A 19,575-nucleotide genomic window follows, 5' to 3' on the forward strand; every position below is an offset into this window, starting at 1 on the left:
CCTATTATATAGTATCCTCTACTCATACAAAACTCTAGAAATATTTTCCCATTTATATTAATTGTGTGTTCTCAGTGCCTACCTATAGCTCCTTGTCATTTCATGTTTTCGTTTCCCACTCTAGCGTTGAAATTATTGAATACAGAAGTCGTCATTTTTTAATTTATTTCTGTCAACCATTTTTAAATATAAAATGATATTTTATAATCATTATCTAATGAATTTTCCTATCTCGGAGTTCAGTAAATCGGAGCTGTTGATAATAACAAAAATTGTTATAATTATAACAGTAAATAAATAAATTCCGCATAAAAGATATCAAAACCCTAGAAATCTGGTGACAGTGGGTGTTAAATAATAGATTAGAATGTTAAAATGCGATATTCTTTTCCTGTGTAATCAAAATTATAAATACCAAATAATATATGATTTTTGTTTAGTAAGTCACCATGATTTCGTCTATAGTTATTCTCTTATTTATTTACTCGAGTGAGTATGTTGTGTCAGAAAAAGTAAGTTAGTATTCTTTTATTAACAAATTACCAGTGTTAATAACACTAATATTGAAAGTATCGATATTTAAACTAATTTTTTTATTAAATTTTTTATCCCAAATTATTATTATTTTTAGATCACTATAACATTCATAAACGACTTTATAAATTGGATCTGCTTAGTATATTCTACCATCATACGTGTATTATATTATTAGTGTTACTGTTTTATTCTATTTTTAAAACAACTGTTAGTTTAATATCATATTTTTTGGGAATTTATTACTTCTGTTAAATGAAATCTTCATCCTCATTTTCATATTTTTTTGTAGATTTTATAATTTATTTATTTACTTACTAATCCGTGGCTTTAGACGGCATATTCTGCTGGCCTTTTACCACAAACCAATCGTCATTTTTTCTTGTCGAATAAATCTTCTTAAGTGAGGTCCCTTTCTTCCATTGCTGTTTTTATTTGTGCGTTCCACTATAATCTAGAGCTTTCCTTTTTCTAGTTTAGTCCAGAAAGCCACTGCGCATCCGCTAGGAAAAATATTCCGATTCGGATGTTTTGCACAATCTTACTCAAAATGAACCCCTTTTAACAAATTTGCATGTTGCCAGGACCATGAATAGGTCAAAAAAATTTTAAACGTATTTTTTTTTGGTTTCTTCCTAAAATTATTTTTTTTTGCATGGTACAAAGTTTTTTTAGGTTTTTTGGATTATTCCAAACAGAAAAGGTCTTTAGTGACTTTTCTCTAAAGTTGATAGTTTTTGACATATAAGCGATTAAAAATTGAAAAATTGCGAAATCGGCCATTTTTAACCCTCAAAATCTCTGTAAAAAACTAAAAATTTGAATGTTGCTAAGGTAGGTAGATATTCTTTAATCTTCGTCGGGCGGCATAGGTACAATTGTAACTTTTGAGTTTTCAAATTCTGATAACTTTTTTTTAACGAGATAGAGACTTGAACTTTTGTGACATCTCTACTACAGTTATCCAGTAGATTATGTGAGCCAAATATAATAACAAAGAAATCTTTATTCAGTTCGCAGCAGGGTGCTTAAATTGTTCCTACCCCCATAAACGACGGCATAGGTACATTTGTATATTGTATTTTTTTTTAATAAATGTTATAAAAAACAATAGATGTTGTATTTAAGTGATAGTTTATTTGTTTCAAAATACAAAAATGAATGGTAGTGTGGATTTTCGCAATACATAGATGTCGGAAAAAGAATTTTCGTCACAAAGGTAAAAAACATACTACACAACTCTGTCTCGTTTTAAGCTGTTTTTTTTCTCTCGTTTTGGCAAACATGGCATCTTTCGGTTACTGGAGTAGATCCGCGAATGGAGTAGATCCAGTTTGGGCTGACTATCGGAGAATAGGCCATTTTTGGGAAAAGTTATTTACCAGCAACTTTATTGCTGGAATCGAAGCTTGTGATTATATATATTAATAATATAGGTATGCAAAGTCCGCAGATAGTGTGCTACTTTTTTTAAAAACAAAATGGCGCCCGAAAATCGTTTTTTTCTTCAATTATGGCTCTATAACTCCGAAGATTTTAACTTTACAACAAAAACACTCAAGTAAAAATTCACCGTAATTAAATTCTGCATAGAGATATGTTTTATCTGATCTGCTCCGACGAAAATTTTCCTCCGAAAAATCCGGGTTCTCCCAACAAAATCTTTAATTTTCAAATAAAGTTTTAGATAATTAATTATCTACCAATAATTAAATAATTTTGTGAGTTAAGGTGGTATGACACAATGTTAAAATTTATATAGTTTTTAGGTACAGTTACCGTCACTATTTCAAAACCAATCTTCAACTTAGGGGTATGTACGTGAACTGTAGACTTTCTATTTTAATAGTATCTAGTTAAAATTTACAAAGAAAGCAGTATATTTTTTATAACTGTACTTAAAGGAGTCCATGTCATAACTTACTTAGTAACTTGCTAGAAAAATTCGTTTTGCATAATAATTTTTGAACTTGGGTGGAAAATAACTACCAGAAACGATTAACTATGCAAAAAGCTTTATTTTAAACAAAATTTCATTGTCCATACTGCTATAATTTTTAAATTAACTGTACCTAAAAGTAAAAATTTTAGTTAAAAGCTGCAATCTGGGGATTTTGTTGAAATTACAGCAATAAGTTGGCATTTTTCTAGTGATAAATTAGTTCCGCTGTCACTTAATAGATGAGAAGATGAGTTCACGTGTTATTTAGTAGATGGCAGCAGTGATGTATTAAATGGAGACAGATGCGCGTTTGCCGGATTTTAAGAAAATCTACAAACAATTGAAAACGAGTTTTGTAACCACGGAAATACGATGAATCACGCGGTTTTGGTTAGAAAAGTGGCCCCACCACCTCCCAGTACACATTTTGGACCTTGTTTGACTTTCACTTTCAATCATGATTGTATAACGTCACAGTGTCTTAACTAGAGAATTAACATATCGGAAAAAAACGAGAAAAATTGGGAAAAAACAGGTTTTTTTCCGTTTTTTTCCAGACCATTGGAAAAATTGGAAAAAATGGGAAAATTTGAAGATATTTTTTAATTGAGACTTAAGTGTACTTAAATTAAGAGACTTTAATTGTAAGTGTCAAAACCAAAACTTCAAAAGTAGAGAGCACATTATTTAACCAAATTGCTTAGGGCCGATTTCTCATATCGAGTTCAACTCCAGTTTAACCTGAACTTTTAGTAAACGTCAGTTTAAAGTCAAAATCGTCTTTCTCAATTCCCGTTCAACCGATGGCAGTTTAAACTTGAACGATGCTTGAACGGTGGAATTCGGCCGTTCAAAGATTTCAGAACTCAGTTCAGATGATTTCATGGACTACGCATGCGTTGTATTAACACGAAACGCTGTCATAATATAAATATATCCTATTTTATTATATTAAGCCTAACGATAAACGATAACATTATTTGTGTTTTTATAATATTTATTTATAATTATTAAAATGACTATTTGACTATAAATACTTAAATTTAATTTTATTCAAAAACAGCATAAAAAAGGTAGTTCAAAATGGCGACAGTTTTTTGCCTTTTGCCATCTATTGGCATTTCTCGAAAGCTGTAGAACGAGCACTGACATGAACGCGCAATGAGAAATGCATTCCAAACAGAACCGGAGATCACCTGTGAACCCGGTTCAACTGAACCATAGATTAACGCAGGTATGAGAAATCGACCCTTAGTGGTATATTTTTATCTGAGTCTAAATCTGAATCTTCAGACCAAGCATGTGATTCAGACTCGATCTCCGCTTCACCATCCTGAACGGATAACACAACATGATTTTTGTCAGTCTCTTTTAAAAGTGGATCTAGTCTAGTATCGTAAATAAATATCTGTTTTTCGTTTATAACCAAATTTAAATATTTTATATAATATATATTTTAACTTATAAATTTTATCCTGCGATAACATATTTTTTTTTGCTTGTATGTATGAGGCCGTGTAAAGACCAGTTTCTTTCTGAAGAAGCGGAAGATGGAGGTCCATTTAAAATTCGGAAGGCAATTGGCATAAGTGGCTGCGATGTACATAAACCTGGCTACCATATAACGGGATTAGTAAATACTACATATTTGCACTATCCCATAAAGAATTTCGACTAAAAAATCCAGTTTTTGTTTTAAATTGGGCTAGATTTGCCACCACCTTCCCTACATCTAGGTTTAGGCCCAATCTTTTCACCTCCGAATAAATAGTTATCGGGAAGTTTATCCGGCAGATTACATGTAAATCTGTCAAATAAACTTTCCGATAACTATATATTCGGAGGTGAAAAGACCGGGCCTTAGTAGTAAACAAGCCATTTCAGAAATAAAGTCTATTGCTTCCATTAGTTGGTCTTCATTGCATCAAGAGGCTGCAAAGTGCAAATCATTAGCTTTGAACAAAATTCGTAGCGTTTTTCAACATACATAATTTAGCAAGCTTTCGATAAGAGAACTAGTCTGGTTAACTTGTTGGGGAATATTTTTTAATATTGCGTCTTTTTTATACCTACTTAAAGACAAATGGCACTTCTGATAATATAGATCTATCGAATTCTACTAAATTTATCGATTTTGATACGGGATGCAGAATTTGTTTAGTATATTGTAACAAATGTCAATTTTCCCGTATTTTTCCATTTTTTCCTGTTTTTTTCCGGAAAAAAACAGGTTTTTTCCTGCATCCAATTTTTCCGGAAATTTTAAATCTCTAGTCTTAACAATACCAAAGAATACTCCATCCAAGGAGTATTGGATGGAGTATTCTTTGACAATACAAATATATATTTTTTATGCCTGAAACCGTGACGTTATACGAATGGTTGAAAGTTAAACGAGGCTCAAATGTCTCAAAGTGTTTACTGGGGGATTATACTAGTTTTGACATAATACATAGATAACATAAGTAAGCTCTAGTATGTTATGTGGGGCGGATCTAAAAACAATTTCAGTTTTATTCACTTTCTGGCAAATTTATTTTTTATATGGCCACAAATAATGCATTCTTCGGATACAATTAGCGTCTCTTTGTAAAGACGATGACGTCGACATTTTTACACACATTACACATGCCAATGGCCATTAGTATTTGTTGAGGCATTATCCTAATAAAAAAATTGTAGACAAAACAATATTGTATAATCATTGATTAATTTATGTCAAATATTTCCGTAAGTGAAAAAAAATATTGAAATTTACTGGAGTAATAATTAGATAAACCGATATGCAGACGATACAGTTGTGGTTGCTAGCAGTACCGATTAACTTCAGCATCTTATGGACATGCCTGCCATACCCGGGTACCTACAAAGAGCGAGTGAAAAAAGAGAATTTAACCTTCAACATAAATAAAACAAAAATGGACACTGGTGAGCAAAACTCAAAAACTTGCCAGACAATTGAAAATAAAAAACCAATTCAACACGTAGAATTATATGTATACCTTGGAACAGTCGTCAGCTCGAAATGGGATCAAACAACCGAAATACGATGTAGAATCGAAAAAGCCAGAGCTACATTTAACATGAGAAATATATTCAATCATTGCGACATATCTGTCCCACTAACAATACGGCTGCTAAAATGCTATGTATTTCCAGTTTTGTTATATGGAGCAGAGACCTGGACAATAACGGAAACATCGAAAAGGCTAGAGGTATTCGAAATGTGGGTGTACCGACGTATCCTCAAAATATTCTGGACGACCCACACCACCAACGAAGAGGTATTGCGCCGAATGGGAAAACAAAAAGAAATATCTTTCACAATTAAAAAACGAAAACGTGAACACCTCGGTCATGAACACCTCGGTCATGTATAAATAGAGAGTAAACGTGGACCCGGAAGAAGAAGACACTCATGGCTTCAAAACTTACGCCAATGGTTTGGACTAACATCGATCGAGTTATAGAGACGCTGTAAACAAAATTAAAATTGCTATGATGATAGCCAACGTCCACAACGGACAAGGCACATGAAGAAGAAGAATTAGAAATGAGATGAAAATGTAAAATTTTCCGAGGAAAAAAACTTCCCGTGTTGACATTCGATATGAAAAAAATTGTTATTGTAGTGACGCTGTGACTTTGAAAAGGCGTTTTATTGTGTAGAATGTAGAATATTGGGCCACAATAAACTCCTGATACCTGATATAGGTACAGATATACAGACCTGATAGAGAACATATACAGGAATGCCTCAACTAGAATAAAATTATGTATATGTAGGAACAGAACCAGTTCAACTAAAACGAAGAGTTAGACAGGAATACAATATATCCAAAACTATTTAATCAAGCGCTGGAAGATGTCTTCAAAAAATATTTACTTACGATATGCCAACGATATAATCTTAATCGCTGATATAAAAGTAGCATTAAAAACCATGCTAGAAGAATTAAACGCTGAAGCCGAAAAAATAGGACTGAGGACGAAAACTCCTCGATCACGTTAGGTCAAAATATAATAGAACCACAAATCACGTGGTTTTGTTTAGAAAAGTGGCCCCTCCCCCTGCCAGTAAACATTTTGGACTTTGTTTGAGTTTCAATCATGATTGTAATCCGTCTGTGGCTCAGTGGTAAGAACGCCTACCTTTGGACCTAAAGGTCGTGAGTTCGAATCTCACCTTGGTGGAGAATTTTTCATTTATTAAAAATTAATAAATGAAAATAGTTTCTCTCCTTGTGGGATCGGTACTCACCGGAGGGACCGCAGACGTTCGGATACAATTAACGTTTCTTTGCAAAAACAATGACTTCGACTTTGCTAAGTAACAAGACATTTACCCAACACACACACTACACATTACACTCATATGTATACCTTGGAACAGTCGTCAACTCGAAATGGGATCAAACAACCGAAATACGATCTAGAATTGAAAAGACCAGAGCAACATCTAATAACATGAGAAATATATTTTTATCAAATTCAACATATTATTATCTATCCCACTAAAAATACGGCTCTTGCCCTGAAGAATGAGTAGCGGCAATCTCTGTTCATTCCTCATAACATGGCCAAGATATTCTACTTTGCGCTCTTTGATATAATGTGTGTTAATAATCTCGCATTCCTTGCCCATTCTACGTAAGACCTCAACATTAGTCACACGACACATCCACGAAATTCTTAAAATGCGACTGTAATACCACATCTCGAATGCCTTGAGTTTTCTTAAAGAAGTTTCGGAAAGAGTCCAGGCTTCTATTCAGTATAATAATCTAGAAAATACATAGGATCTGATAATAGAAATTTTGTTAACAAGTGGTAAATGTGACTTCTGAAACGAGACTTCATCATTATGAACGCTGATCTCGCTTTTCCTATGCGTTGTTTTATTTCACTAGAGTGGTCTCATTGACTGTTTATGTAGGTACCAAGGTATGTGTAGCTGTCCACTCTGTCAATTGGTTGTTGGTTAACCAAAAGCCGTGTATGTAATATATTTCGCTCTTAATGACTACCATTACTTTCTTTTTTTTTCGTATTGAAATTCCATGTTCACTACTTATGTCTTATATGCGCGACATTATTCTTTGCAAATCATCTAGGCTATCTGCAAAAACTACTGCGTCGTCGGGATATCTAATGTTGTTTAGATCTATCATTTAATCCAGTTTCCTCCAAGGTGGTTATGATGAGTATGTGAGCTTATCATGTTGTACTCTATCAAATGCCTTTTTGTAGTCGATAAAACAAATATATAGGTACGTCACAGTTGACATATCTGCACCTCTGCATAAGCACTTGGACAGTCAATAGAGCCTCTCGGGTGCCTAAGGGCAAGGCATTGCGGAATTCAATCTTTGTCCATGATACTTGTTCTTCGTATTTTTTATATATTCTGCCGTATATCACTTTTAAAAATGTTTTAAGTAAGTGGCTCATTAGGCTAATTATTATTCTGCTTCGCATATTGAAATGAGAAATGAAATGAAAATGTGAAATTTTCCGAGGAAAAAACTTCTCTTGTTGATAAAACATTAAATATGAAAAAGTTTGTAGTGACGCTGTTTTTCAATTGACTTACGTATTTTACATTTATTAAAAATACTAATTTTATACTCGATCTTCATTCTGAGAATTAGCATAATTCTTTTTTGGTCATTAGATAGGCACTTATTTGTATTTCAAATAATTGCAAATTTCTTTAGTTTGAAATCAATCTTTTTGAGCAGGTAAAGAATTACGAATTGCCGTCTGTAAATACAATATTAAATAATAAACTATTTCCAAATGAATGAACGTTTATTATCTAATAATGACAATTTACCCTAGGCAGGTAAAGAAAGGATTAAAAACGGTCGTATGTAAATACAACGTACGATTGAGAGCGAAATGTGCCGAATCGTAACTTGAGAGTGCGTGGCATCAATGCTGTGTCGTTCAGAGAACTAAATTTAATAATAAAATATATGTACGTGCTGCCATATATTCAAAGAATTGTTAAACGTTAGTTTACAAATTCGCCACCTATTTTGACCATAGCGTACTAATACCCCCTTAAAAGCTTTCTTGGTTTGGATTATAGTTCCAGAAGCTGGTGAAAATTGAACGCATATTTAAGCAATTATGATATTCTGATCAAACTTTGAAATCTTATAAAGATGAGATGCATATTTAACATTTTGTCGACAAAATATAAATTCTTTATTTTTTTGCATAATCTTTAAATGATTAAAAAAAATAGTTATAAACAAATTAACGTTTATCAGAAAGTTTTTATTATATTCTAATTTTAAAAAATAGTTAAAATGCGTATTTCAAATATCTTGAAAATGAATGTTTTAAAACGTTTTTTGAAACCATTTGCAAAAAAGTAATGAAACAGCAAAGTAAACATACGATTACTGCGTTTTTTATAATTTTTTTAATTCTTTCAAAGCGTAAAAGTGAGTTTAAAGTACAAGCTAATTACTTACAAAGAATTTGTAAATAAGGTTTTGGCTTCTGCAGTTATAATCTATACCAAGAAAGCTTTTATTTCACTAAGTTATTTAATTATTGATAAGTAATTACTTGCCCAAAAAATTTATTTGAAATTTCGAGATTTTGTTGGGAAACCCACATTTTCCGAGGAAACTTTTCGTCGGAGCAAATCGGGAAAAACATGCCAATATGCAGAATTAAATTTGGGTGAATTTTTATTTGAGTGCTTTTGGTGTAAAGTTAAAATCTTCAGAGTTATAGACCAATAATTTTAAAACACACGATTTGGGGGCGCCATTTTGTTAATAGAAAAAGTAGCACACTATCTGCGGACTTTGTATACCTATATTATTATTATATAGGATCATATTATTCGATTCCAGCAAATGAAATTGCCGGTAAATAACCTTTCTTTGTACTTTCCTAATTAGACCAGCGTATTATAACTTTTTTTTTTCATAATTTAATAATTATGAAAAAAAAACGAAAAATTTATATTTTGTCGATAAAATATTAAATAAGCATCTCATCTTTATAATCTCTATAACTTTGATCGATGTATCATGATTATTTTGGTAATTATTGCGATCGTAAATTGTTAATTAACAATTGAATGGTTGCTAAAATATTCGTTTAATTTTCACCGGCTTGTGGAATTACAATCGATATCAAGAAAGCTTTGATTTCACTAAGTTATTTAATCATTGATTAATAATTACTTACCTAAGACTTTATTTGAAAATTAGAGTTTTTTTGGGAAAACCCGCATTTTTCGAGGAAAATTTTCGTCGGAGCAAATCGGGAAAAACATACTAGTCCAGGGCGGATCTGTTTTGAGATGGACGTTGAGAGGTGACTCAAATTTTTTTGCAGAAATTGCTTAAAAATAAATCAAATAATAATATTTGAGTTATCCTCCCTCTCAAAAAGGTCCGGAACATTGTTTAAATAATCAAAATGTCAAAAATTGAAAGAAAAATTCGATTTTTTTCTTCGTTTTTTGATTATAACTTTAAAAGTATTCACTTCCGAGAAAAGTTGTACTGACATAAAAGTTGCGTATTTAAATTTTCTACAATATAAAATTGGTTAAGAATTTAAAGAATAGTCACCCTAGTTGCAAAATAGCAATAATTGCGAAAAAAACATACAAAAACAAGTATTCGCATTTTACGTTTTTCAACCATTTATGCTACAATTAGGACCTTTATATTTCACCCAGAAAAACCTTATGATACAGTAAAACAATACTGTAAATTTCTTTAAGATCGGTTTAACAGATTTTGCAAAATAAATTTTGCAATCCAGCTTTCGCAAAAAAAATTCATTTTTTCAAAATGTTACAGGACTGAAAATAAAGCAGATAGCAAGTTAAACTTTTTTTTGCTTATAGCAGTATACTGTACCTTTCATATGCAATTTTCAAAATTAAAATCGATTAATTACCACGGCGTCAGAAAATTTTTGAAATAAACAATAATTTTTGGTGCTACGCGCAGGACAGCGGTGTTCGATTCACACAAGTTGATTTCCACCAAAACTTCTTCCAATCTTTATCTAATATATTATTTTCTTACTCTATATTTTGTTGTATTTTAATATTTTAATTCCACAAAAATCAAACTAATTTTATTATTGTTTGTGAAATATTGTTTAAACAATTGCATATGTTTAAAAATAATAAACTTTTATTATTTAAGTTAAAATATATGAACAAATAAAGTTTTTGCTAATAAAAGTGTTATTTCAAAGGATAGAGTATGTGTTTTTATTTTGCAATAAACAAATTTATTTATTTATATCGAAATGTAATAAAAATTAAAATGTATCAATCATTATCAAAGGTCATTGCAATGCTCAATCAGAGCAAACTATCCGCTGTCCTGCGCGTAGCACCAATAATTAATGTTTATTTAAAAAAATTCCTGACGCCGTGGTGTTAATCGATTTTAATTTTGCAAAATGGCGAATAAAAGGTACAGTACATTTCTATAAGCAAAAAAATTTTCAATTTGCTATCTGCTTTATTTTCAGTCCTGTAACATTTTGAAAAAATGAATATTTTTTACGAAAGCTGGATTGAAAAATTTATTTTGCAAAATCTATTTAACCGATCTTAATAAAATTTACAGTGTTATTTTATTATATCATAAGGTTTTTCTGAGTCAAATATGAAGGTCGAAAGTATAGTATAAATGGTTGAAAAACGTAAAATGCGAATACTTGTTTTTGTATGGTTTTTTTCGCAATTATTGCTATTTTGCAACAAGGGTAACTATTTTTTAAATTTTTAACCAATTCTGTATTGTAGTAAATTTAATTATACAACTTTTATGTTAGTACAACTTTTCTCGAAAATGAATACTTTTAAAGTTATAATCAAAAAACCAAGAAAAAAATCGAATTTTTCTTTAATTTTTTGACATTTTGATTATTTAAACAATGTTCCGGACCTTTTTGAAAGGGAGGATAACTCAAATATTATTATTTGATTTATTTTCAAGTCATTTCTGCAAAAAAATTTGAGTCACCTCTCAACGTCCAAATGTACTAATATTTTTACAGATGCGCCCTGGTCTATACCTCTATGCAGAATTTAATTGCGGTGAATTTTTATTTGGGTATTTTTGTTGTAATGTTAAAATCTTTGGAGTTATAGAGCAATAATAGAAAAAAATACGATTTATCGGCGCCATTTTGTTTATAAAAAAAGTAGCACACTATCTGCGGACTTTGCATACCTAAATTATTAATATATAGGATCTTATGATTCGATTCCAGCAATAAAATTGCTGGTAAATAACTTTTCCCTGAATTTTGCTAATTAGCCCAGAGTAGTATATCTACATAGTAACTTTTATACATCTACAATAGGGAAATTTTATTGCTCACTTCCTCAGTTTGTCATATATATTCCACAAATGCGACTAGTACATTTTATTTACTTTAAAAATACAATCGATTTTTTTCTAGTTGTCTGCTGCTACCCCTGCTGATGTAAAATTAACAAAACTATTAGACGTTAAATTTGAAAGTAGAACCAGTTCGTTGAGGAGTGATTTTGGAAGGTTCCTCTATCCTCAAACTGAAGATATCGATTTAGGTAAAGTTCTTGCTGGCTTCTTGAAACAACATAAATATACCTTTTTTCATTAGAAATTCATAAAATATTATTCTAGTAGGAGAGGAAAGTAGGTTAAATTTGCAGTTACTCGAGCGTTATGGGGCCTATTGGGTTGTGAAGATTAGGCCCTAAAACCAAACAACGTTAAGTTTTTCATTTATGTGGGGACTTTTCCTTTTTTGATTTAATTTTCCATTTCCAACAATCGCTTATTCGGATTATAGCGCCATCTGTCCGAAATTCGAAAAAATATCTCAAATAAAAGTTTCTTATATTTTACGTAAGAAATCCAAATCTGCCATAAAAATTGGGGCCCCTTTTTAAGATTTGAGAGTAACCGCCCAACCCAACTCCATGGGGGTCGTGTTTGGTGTTATTCGATAGATTTTTCAAAAATACGAAATACTAATATTTTGCAGTTTTCGATCTGATGTTTATTTCGCGAAATATCGTCGGGTTTCTATTTAAAATTTTAAATGTACGCCCACTCCTTTCCGTGGGGGGTGGTGTTTAGTATCAATCGATATATTTTTGAAAAACATTAAACATGTATTTTTAGTTTTTCACTTATTAATTATTCACTTTTTATGTGAAATTTTGTGACTCACACATTTCCTTACGCCCCGCTCCGTCAGATTTAAACATACACTGTTCTGTATACCTTATCTTAATCTGACAATTTCGAGATTTTCTAAGGATATATTTATTTTTCGAGTCCCCCTTAACGAACTCCCCTGTATTAAAATCCAATATATGCTAGGGGTACATTAACAGTGTACAAGGGTTCTCCCCATATGTGATAATCTGACACGCTCCCCTACCAGTGCTACTCCTCGTATCTAATACAAAATGTTATTTTATGGTGCACAACAACGCTAAATACAGACACATCGATTTTGGACGGTCGATTTTAAATCAGCCGTCCAAATTCCGATACTGAACCACATTATGTTACAACCTTAGAATATAAAATAAACTAGGAAGGAGTACAATGCGAAATGATTTCTCGCCAAGAAGAAGGTTGCAAATGGCGATCAGCTGTCAGATTTGTTTTCTATCTCCAGTGACGTACATTTGAAAGAGGGAAGAAAAGAAATTCTTAACGATTTTATTACATCTTTGATGTTAAACAAACAGCTATATATCAAGTGAAAATACGTATTAATATAATGTTTTGTTGAAAAGTCAGTTAAATAACATTTTATTATGCTAATAACTTTAGTTAATTAATTGCATATACAGGAGCATTACCAGATGATACGCCTATGCACACAGCTAATCCAATACACAAAACACCTTCTACCTCGTTGACATAAACTTATGAGTCATCCACAGACGTTCAAGATGGCCGGTTACGCTAAAAATTTAAGGTGTTGTTGATATATGACAGACTCCTTGCTGTTTATTTTATATTCTAAGGTTACAACAGGACATCTCAGCCATGCCGGCACCGATAAGCGGTCGGAGGAGGGTGTGAAATGTCGCGTTCTCACACTATGACATGACATGTGGTAGACTATCGGAATTTGGACGGTCGATATAAAATCGACCATCCAAAATCAGTATTAGTCCATTGAAATGTTACATTTAGTGTGCATTTCTTAGAGGACTCAATTTTATTTTTTTATTGTCTAGGGGGGCTTAATAGAAGCTTAAGATCAAGTTTTTGGGATTGAGGCCCTTGTCCCCCGGCCGTCATCTTGGAAAAAGTGATGCAAAGGGCTTTCGCGCCGTATCTCGTAAACTAGCTACCTTCAGAAAATTTAATTTCACATAAAATGAAGCAAATTAAATTTTCTAAAATTGTATATCTATTACTTTTTATCGTAAAGTGAACAACAAAAAAGTTATAAACAAATATAACAGAAAATTTTGTAAGAAATTTCCTTTTGGAGGTTATAATTTTTTTTACGTTCATTTCACAATAAGATAACATCATAGCGATTTTGTAGAGGATTTTTCAATAAATAATTTTCACTATAAAGTTGTTTAATTTTATTTATTATCTAGGTTTTACAGCGCTCCAAACTTGACCAGATTCTCGAATTCTCGTAGAAAAATAATGCTTTTCTATCTATATATTAGACGAGCGGCATTAACCGTTATGCCAACCACGAAAATCAAATTTAAGGTGAATGATCAATTTTGGTCTATTTTTGTGTTTTCGAGGTCGCTGAATCCGAATGTGAAGTTTATTTTTATCTAGAGTTGGTGGAACATGTTAAAAAAATAAATTTTATACAAAAATGCCAAAAATCGATTTGTCGCTGTAAATATTTCCTTTTAAAGATTTTACTGTGTCATCTTTGAAGTATGTAGATAACAATGAAATTTGTCCAAAATGTTTAAACACATTAAAAAAGGAGTTGTGAATTTATTAACATTTTGTCATCATATTTCGTTAGTTTCATGTTTACTTAAAAAAGTTGAGCGACAAACTTTTTAGTTTATAATTTTAACCAACACAACAATAAAATATAGTTCATGAAGAAGTTTTTTGGAAAATTTTAAGTCAAAATATTTAATAGGAAAAAAGTTATGTTACTTTATATACAAGCGGCACACTCCAAAAAACGCTTATATTTCGAGATCCTGACCACGGTATGGTGAATGGCTAATTTTCATCATACTTTATGATTTTGATCTCAAAAATCGTTTTTTTGCTCTGCTTAAGAATTTTGCATTTTGCGGTTTCGTCATTCTTCTTCTGAAGCGGCGAATTTGTCCTCAATCAACTTCTTGGGCCTTTTCTATATATGCTTAGAGTTATAAGTTTTATAGTGGGAATAAAAGTCAAAAACAGATTAATAATAGCATAGAAATGTTAAAATCATGATAAATTGTATGAATAAAAATATATACAGGGTGTCCAGAAACTCTACCGACAAACGAATACAGGAGATTCCTCAGATAATTTTAAGATAATTTAACCCAATTCACCTAGTCCAAAAATGCTTCCTAAGGGAGCTAGAGCTCTTTGAAGATGGCGTCATGTAATTAGTTTTTCTTAAATACCTCCAGAACGCTTCTATTTAGAAAAACGAAAATTGGTATACGTATTTACTTTCCAGAAATGAATCGATTCCATCCATTGCGAATTTCTAGTACAACTCATAGGCGTCCGTTTTGGGTAGGGCAACGGTTATTTTATCGCCTAACTTTTTTGTCTTTAATTTTTAAGCATTTTTGACTCTGAATTATTTAATTGTGAGTTATTCTAGTACTAAAAGTTACTCTTAGTTTAAGTCGATAGGATACACCATTTGATAGAAAAATCGATTTGAAAATTTTTCGTTCCTTGAATTAAAAAAAAAGATACAAAAAAACTATTTAGAAAGATGAAAACTGGTACATTTATTTATATTCCAGAGATTAATCGATTTCATTAATGGCTAATTTCTAGTACCGGTCATATTTGTCCGTTTTGGGTAGGTCAACAGTTATTTTATAGCATATCTTTATTGTCTTTAATTTTTAAGTATTTTTGACACTAGATTATTCAATTATGAGATATTCGAGTACTAAAAGTTACTCTTTCTTTAAGTTGGTAAAATACATCGGTTTTTTTTAACTGTTTTTTTCAAATTCCCAGAACTAAAAACTTTCAAATCGGTTTTTCTAGAAAACGGTGTATCCTATCGACTTAAAGTAAGAGTACCATTTAGTACTAGAATACCTCACAACTTAATAATCCAGTATCAAAAATGCTTAAAAGTTGAAGATAAAAAAGTTATGCGATAAAATAACCGTTGCCCTACCCAAAACGAACGCCTATGACCGGTACTAGAAATTCGCAATGGATGGAATCGATTCATTTCAGGAAAGTAAATAAGTATACCAATTTTCGTTTTTCTAAATAGAAGCGTTCTGGAGGTATTTAAGAAAAACTAATTACATGGCGCCATCTTCAAAGAGCTCTAGCTCCCTTAGGAAGCATTTTCGGACTAGGTGAATTGGGTTAAATTGTCATAAAATTATCTGAGGAATCTCCTGTCTTCGTTTGTCGGTAGAGTTTCTGGACAGCCTGTATAGATAGAAAAGTAAGCCCAACTTTTGTTTTTATTGTATCCCTATGAGCATTTGAGAATCTGGTCAAGTTTGGAGCGCTGTAAAACCTATATAAATAAATAGAATTAAACAACTCTATAGTCGAAATTGTTCACTGAAAAACCCTCTACAAAATTGCTATAATGTTATTTTATTTTAAAATAAACTGAAAAAAGTTATAACCTCCAAAAGGAAACTTGTTAAAAAAAATTTACATATTGTAACGTGACTATTGTAATTACTTATAATTACAATAAAACTAGCGGTTCGTATTTATTTACGACTTTATTATTTATTTATACAAGTTTACTTTACAAACTTTAGCTTAAGACTAAACTGTATTTACAAATATGCCCGTATTTATACCCAGTTGTTATTCTGGAACAATCGACGCCCATCTCTAGCTATCAGCGTGTTCCGCCTACGGGTCGTATGTTCGAGAAGTTCCTCCTCCTTTCCGCCGAGGCCTAGATCATTCGATGACGTCATTCTCGAGGTGTTTACTGTTATACGGCGGTCGGCCAAGTTTTCTCTTTTGTTACAATATTTTTGGTTATATCTTTTTTGTTGGTCACTTGACGATAAAAAGTAGCAGATACAAAATTGTGGAACATTTAATTTGCTACATTTTATGTTTAATTAGATTTTCCGTGGGGTTGGTAGTTTACGAGATATAGCGCGAAACCACTTTGCACCCCATTTCCAAGATGACGACCGGAGGACAAGGATGGCGACCCCAAAAACTTGAACTTAAGCTTCTACTGATCCCCTCTACACATTAAAGAAATCAAATTGACTCCTCTAAGAAATGCAAGGTACGGCCTAAAAAATGTAACATTTTAATGGACTATATTTGTGTGTGTACTTAGCGTAAGGCATTAGAATTTTATAATACATATATTATCAATCAGCTTATGCCTGAAAAGTTTTTTTAAACTATTTAAACCATGTCAGCTTTTTTAAAAACGTCCTTTTATGTTTTTATAACTATAACAACTTGAGAACGACTGGATTTATTTGGCTTAGATAATGTAAACGTAGGATATATGACGCACAATTCGGGTTTTTGTCAGATCTCAAACGGTAATACCGATAATAACAAGATGATTGGTGTTTATGGACTATCAGGTACTCCCAGAAAATTCCAGCTAAATCGTACAATAAGAACTACTATGTATAATTTAAAAAATAAAAAAAGTCAACTTTTGCGTCACATTCCCCACAAGGGGGTGAGGGGAATATGCCGCACTAAAATCCGTCCCACCTTGACTTTACAGTATAAGGAACATAGGCAATGCAGTTGTTATTGTTATGAGTGTTTTAGCGCCGTGATGCCGATTTGATCAAAAATAATTTGTAATCGAACATTACGGAGAATAAATTAATACTGCTTTAGAAAGGCATTCTCAAATTTTAGGATTCATATGCGTTTAAGTTTGTTTGATACACTATAGTTATTACGCATATGAATCCTAAAATTGTGGATTGTCTTTCTACAACAGTTTTAATTTAATCTCTCTAATGTTCGATTACAAATTATTTTTAATAAAATCGGCATTACGGCGCTAAAACTCTCATAGGGACTGTATTGCCTATGTTCCTTATACTGTAAAGTCGAGGTGGGACCGACTAAGGTGTTAGGGATATGGCTTATGGGAAATTGCATGTACCTAAATCAAAAATAAAAGCTCAGAGTGATTAACCTTGCAATTTTTAATGGGATTGGATAAAATAAAGCTGTCTACATAACTGAATCAAAATTTAAATATTCAAGACGAACATTAGATTTTGGCAAGATTTTCTTAATTTGTTCCCTTTTGACAATGCCGATGTGAGAAAGGCACAAGGCTAGTGGAAAGGCTAGTGGAAAGATGAACTGAACCATTCTTTTCTTCATGAAGTTAACTTCTTCACCATCATTATTGATGCTAATGACCCCCACATAACATAATGGTTTGTTCTTTCCTGGAAACTCAATCAATACGTAGTCGTCGACGTTAACACTTTTTACACATTGGAGGAAATCTTTCTCATCTAAAATTTCATCATCGGAGGATTTTTCATCCCACTTCCCCCCCCAGATGATGATGGCAATTCTTCTTCTAGTGAGATTTTTTATGTTATTAATTATTATTTTTTTTCTGATATGACGCGCGTCATATCCCCCACAACAAAAGCGCGTCATATCCCCGACTCTACGCCATTTTAAGCAGAAAAATGCAAATACATAGTAAACAATAAAGAGTATGTGTCTAAATAAGTCAATAGAACAAAAATTTTTAAAAGAAGACAAATTATAACACTTTGAAATTAGTAAGATGCAATTTTTATGGTGTTTACCTGCAAAAATGTACATAACATCAAAGCTCCCTCCACAATGGATCGCTATACACTAACTTAAACAGGCTTCACCTGGTGGCAATGATGGGTACTACCGCTTCACAAGACCTTTTCCGCGCAAGCATGCAGAATTTGAAAGATTTTGAAAATGCGTCATATCCCCCGCGTTTACCTACTAACCTACAAGTTATTTTTCACAAAAACAGTTATTGAAATTGTTTTAGGAACCAAAGATGAATACTTTCAAGTTCCCTTAAAGTTGTTATTTGGGATAGATTATAGGCAAAACGGAATTCAAGGGAATGAAAAAACTGTTTCAAGTATGTTTGACCAATGTAAATATTTGGTTGGTAGAAGTCAAACACCATTTTGTCGTTTGAACCTGGTTGCGAAAAATTCAGAAACTAATCATCCAAGAAGTTGTAGAGAAATTCTAGAAGCTGGTGAGGCAATATTTTTTAATAATCAATTTATTTATCCTCTGAAACACATCATTTTAGAGGTTTCTGTCTAGACATTATTATTTGCTTTATTTAATTGTGAGAACTGAATATTTTATATTTTTATTAGAAATAAGGGGTATACTAATAAAAATCAATATTTAGGAAACAATAAATCTGGTGTATACCAAATTAAACCACGGACCAGCAGCAAACCATTCGCTGTACTGTGTGATATGGAAACTAAGGGTGGCGGCTGGACCCATATCCAAAAGAGATTTGACGGATCACAGGACTTTTATCTACCTTGGAGAGATTACAAATTCGGTTTTGGTGAACTATTGGGTGAATTTTGGCTTGGACTTGAAAATATTTATCACATGACTGGTAATACCTTATTCATAGATTTTTTATCAAATTAGCTTAAGGCTTAAAATAGTATCATCTGCACAGCGTTAACAGTTAAGAGGAAGAGTAACAAAGTTATCAACTTTGTTACTCTATGCTGGTAACTGTCACTATAATACATTTTTGTCTATTTTATATGCATAAGGGACATTTTATTTTTACATCATTTTTTTTTTATTTTTCCTCATAGAATTGTTTCGGGTTATCACTACTTATCAAAGAATAATATTTTTTTCATATTTTTAATG

At 31.9% G+C, this 19,575-nt stretch overlaps 1 protein-coding gene across 1 annotated transcript in view; it reads left to right on the top strand.

Annotated features, from left to right (window-relative positions):
* The first annotated feature begins 404 nt into the window (after positions 1 to 404).
* Positions 405 to 19,575, top strand: part of LOC126887980 (microfibril-associated glycoprotein 4-like) — a 49,720-nt gene continuing 30,549 nt past the window's right edge. Inside the window, exons 1-4 of the mRNA XM_050655951.1 lie at positions 405 to 512; positions 11,942 to 12,071; positions 18,704 to 18,922; positions 19,085 to 19,306. Of these exons, the coding sequence (XP_050511908.1) occupies positions 450 to 512; positions 11,942 to 12,071; positions 18,704 to 18,922; positions 19,085 to 19,306 (634 nt within the window). The 5' untranslated portion in view covers positions 405 to 449. The remainder of the gene's footprint in view (positions 513 to 11,941; positions 12,072 to 18,703; positions 18,923 to 19,084; positions 19,307 to 19,575) is intronic.

The sequence above is a fragment of the Diabrotica virgifera genome, chromosome 7, assembly GCF_917563875.1.
Source record: "Diabrotica virgifera virgifera chromosome 7, PGI_DIABVI_V3a".
Lineage (NCBI taxonomy): Eukaryota > Metazoa > Arthropoda > Insecta > Coleoptera > Chrysomelidae > Diabrotica > Diabrotica virgifera.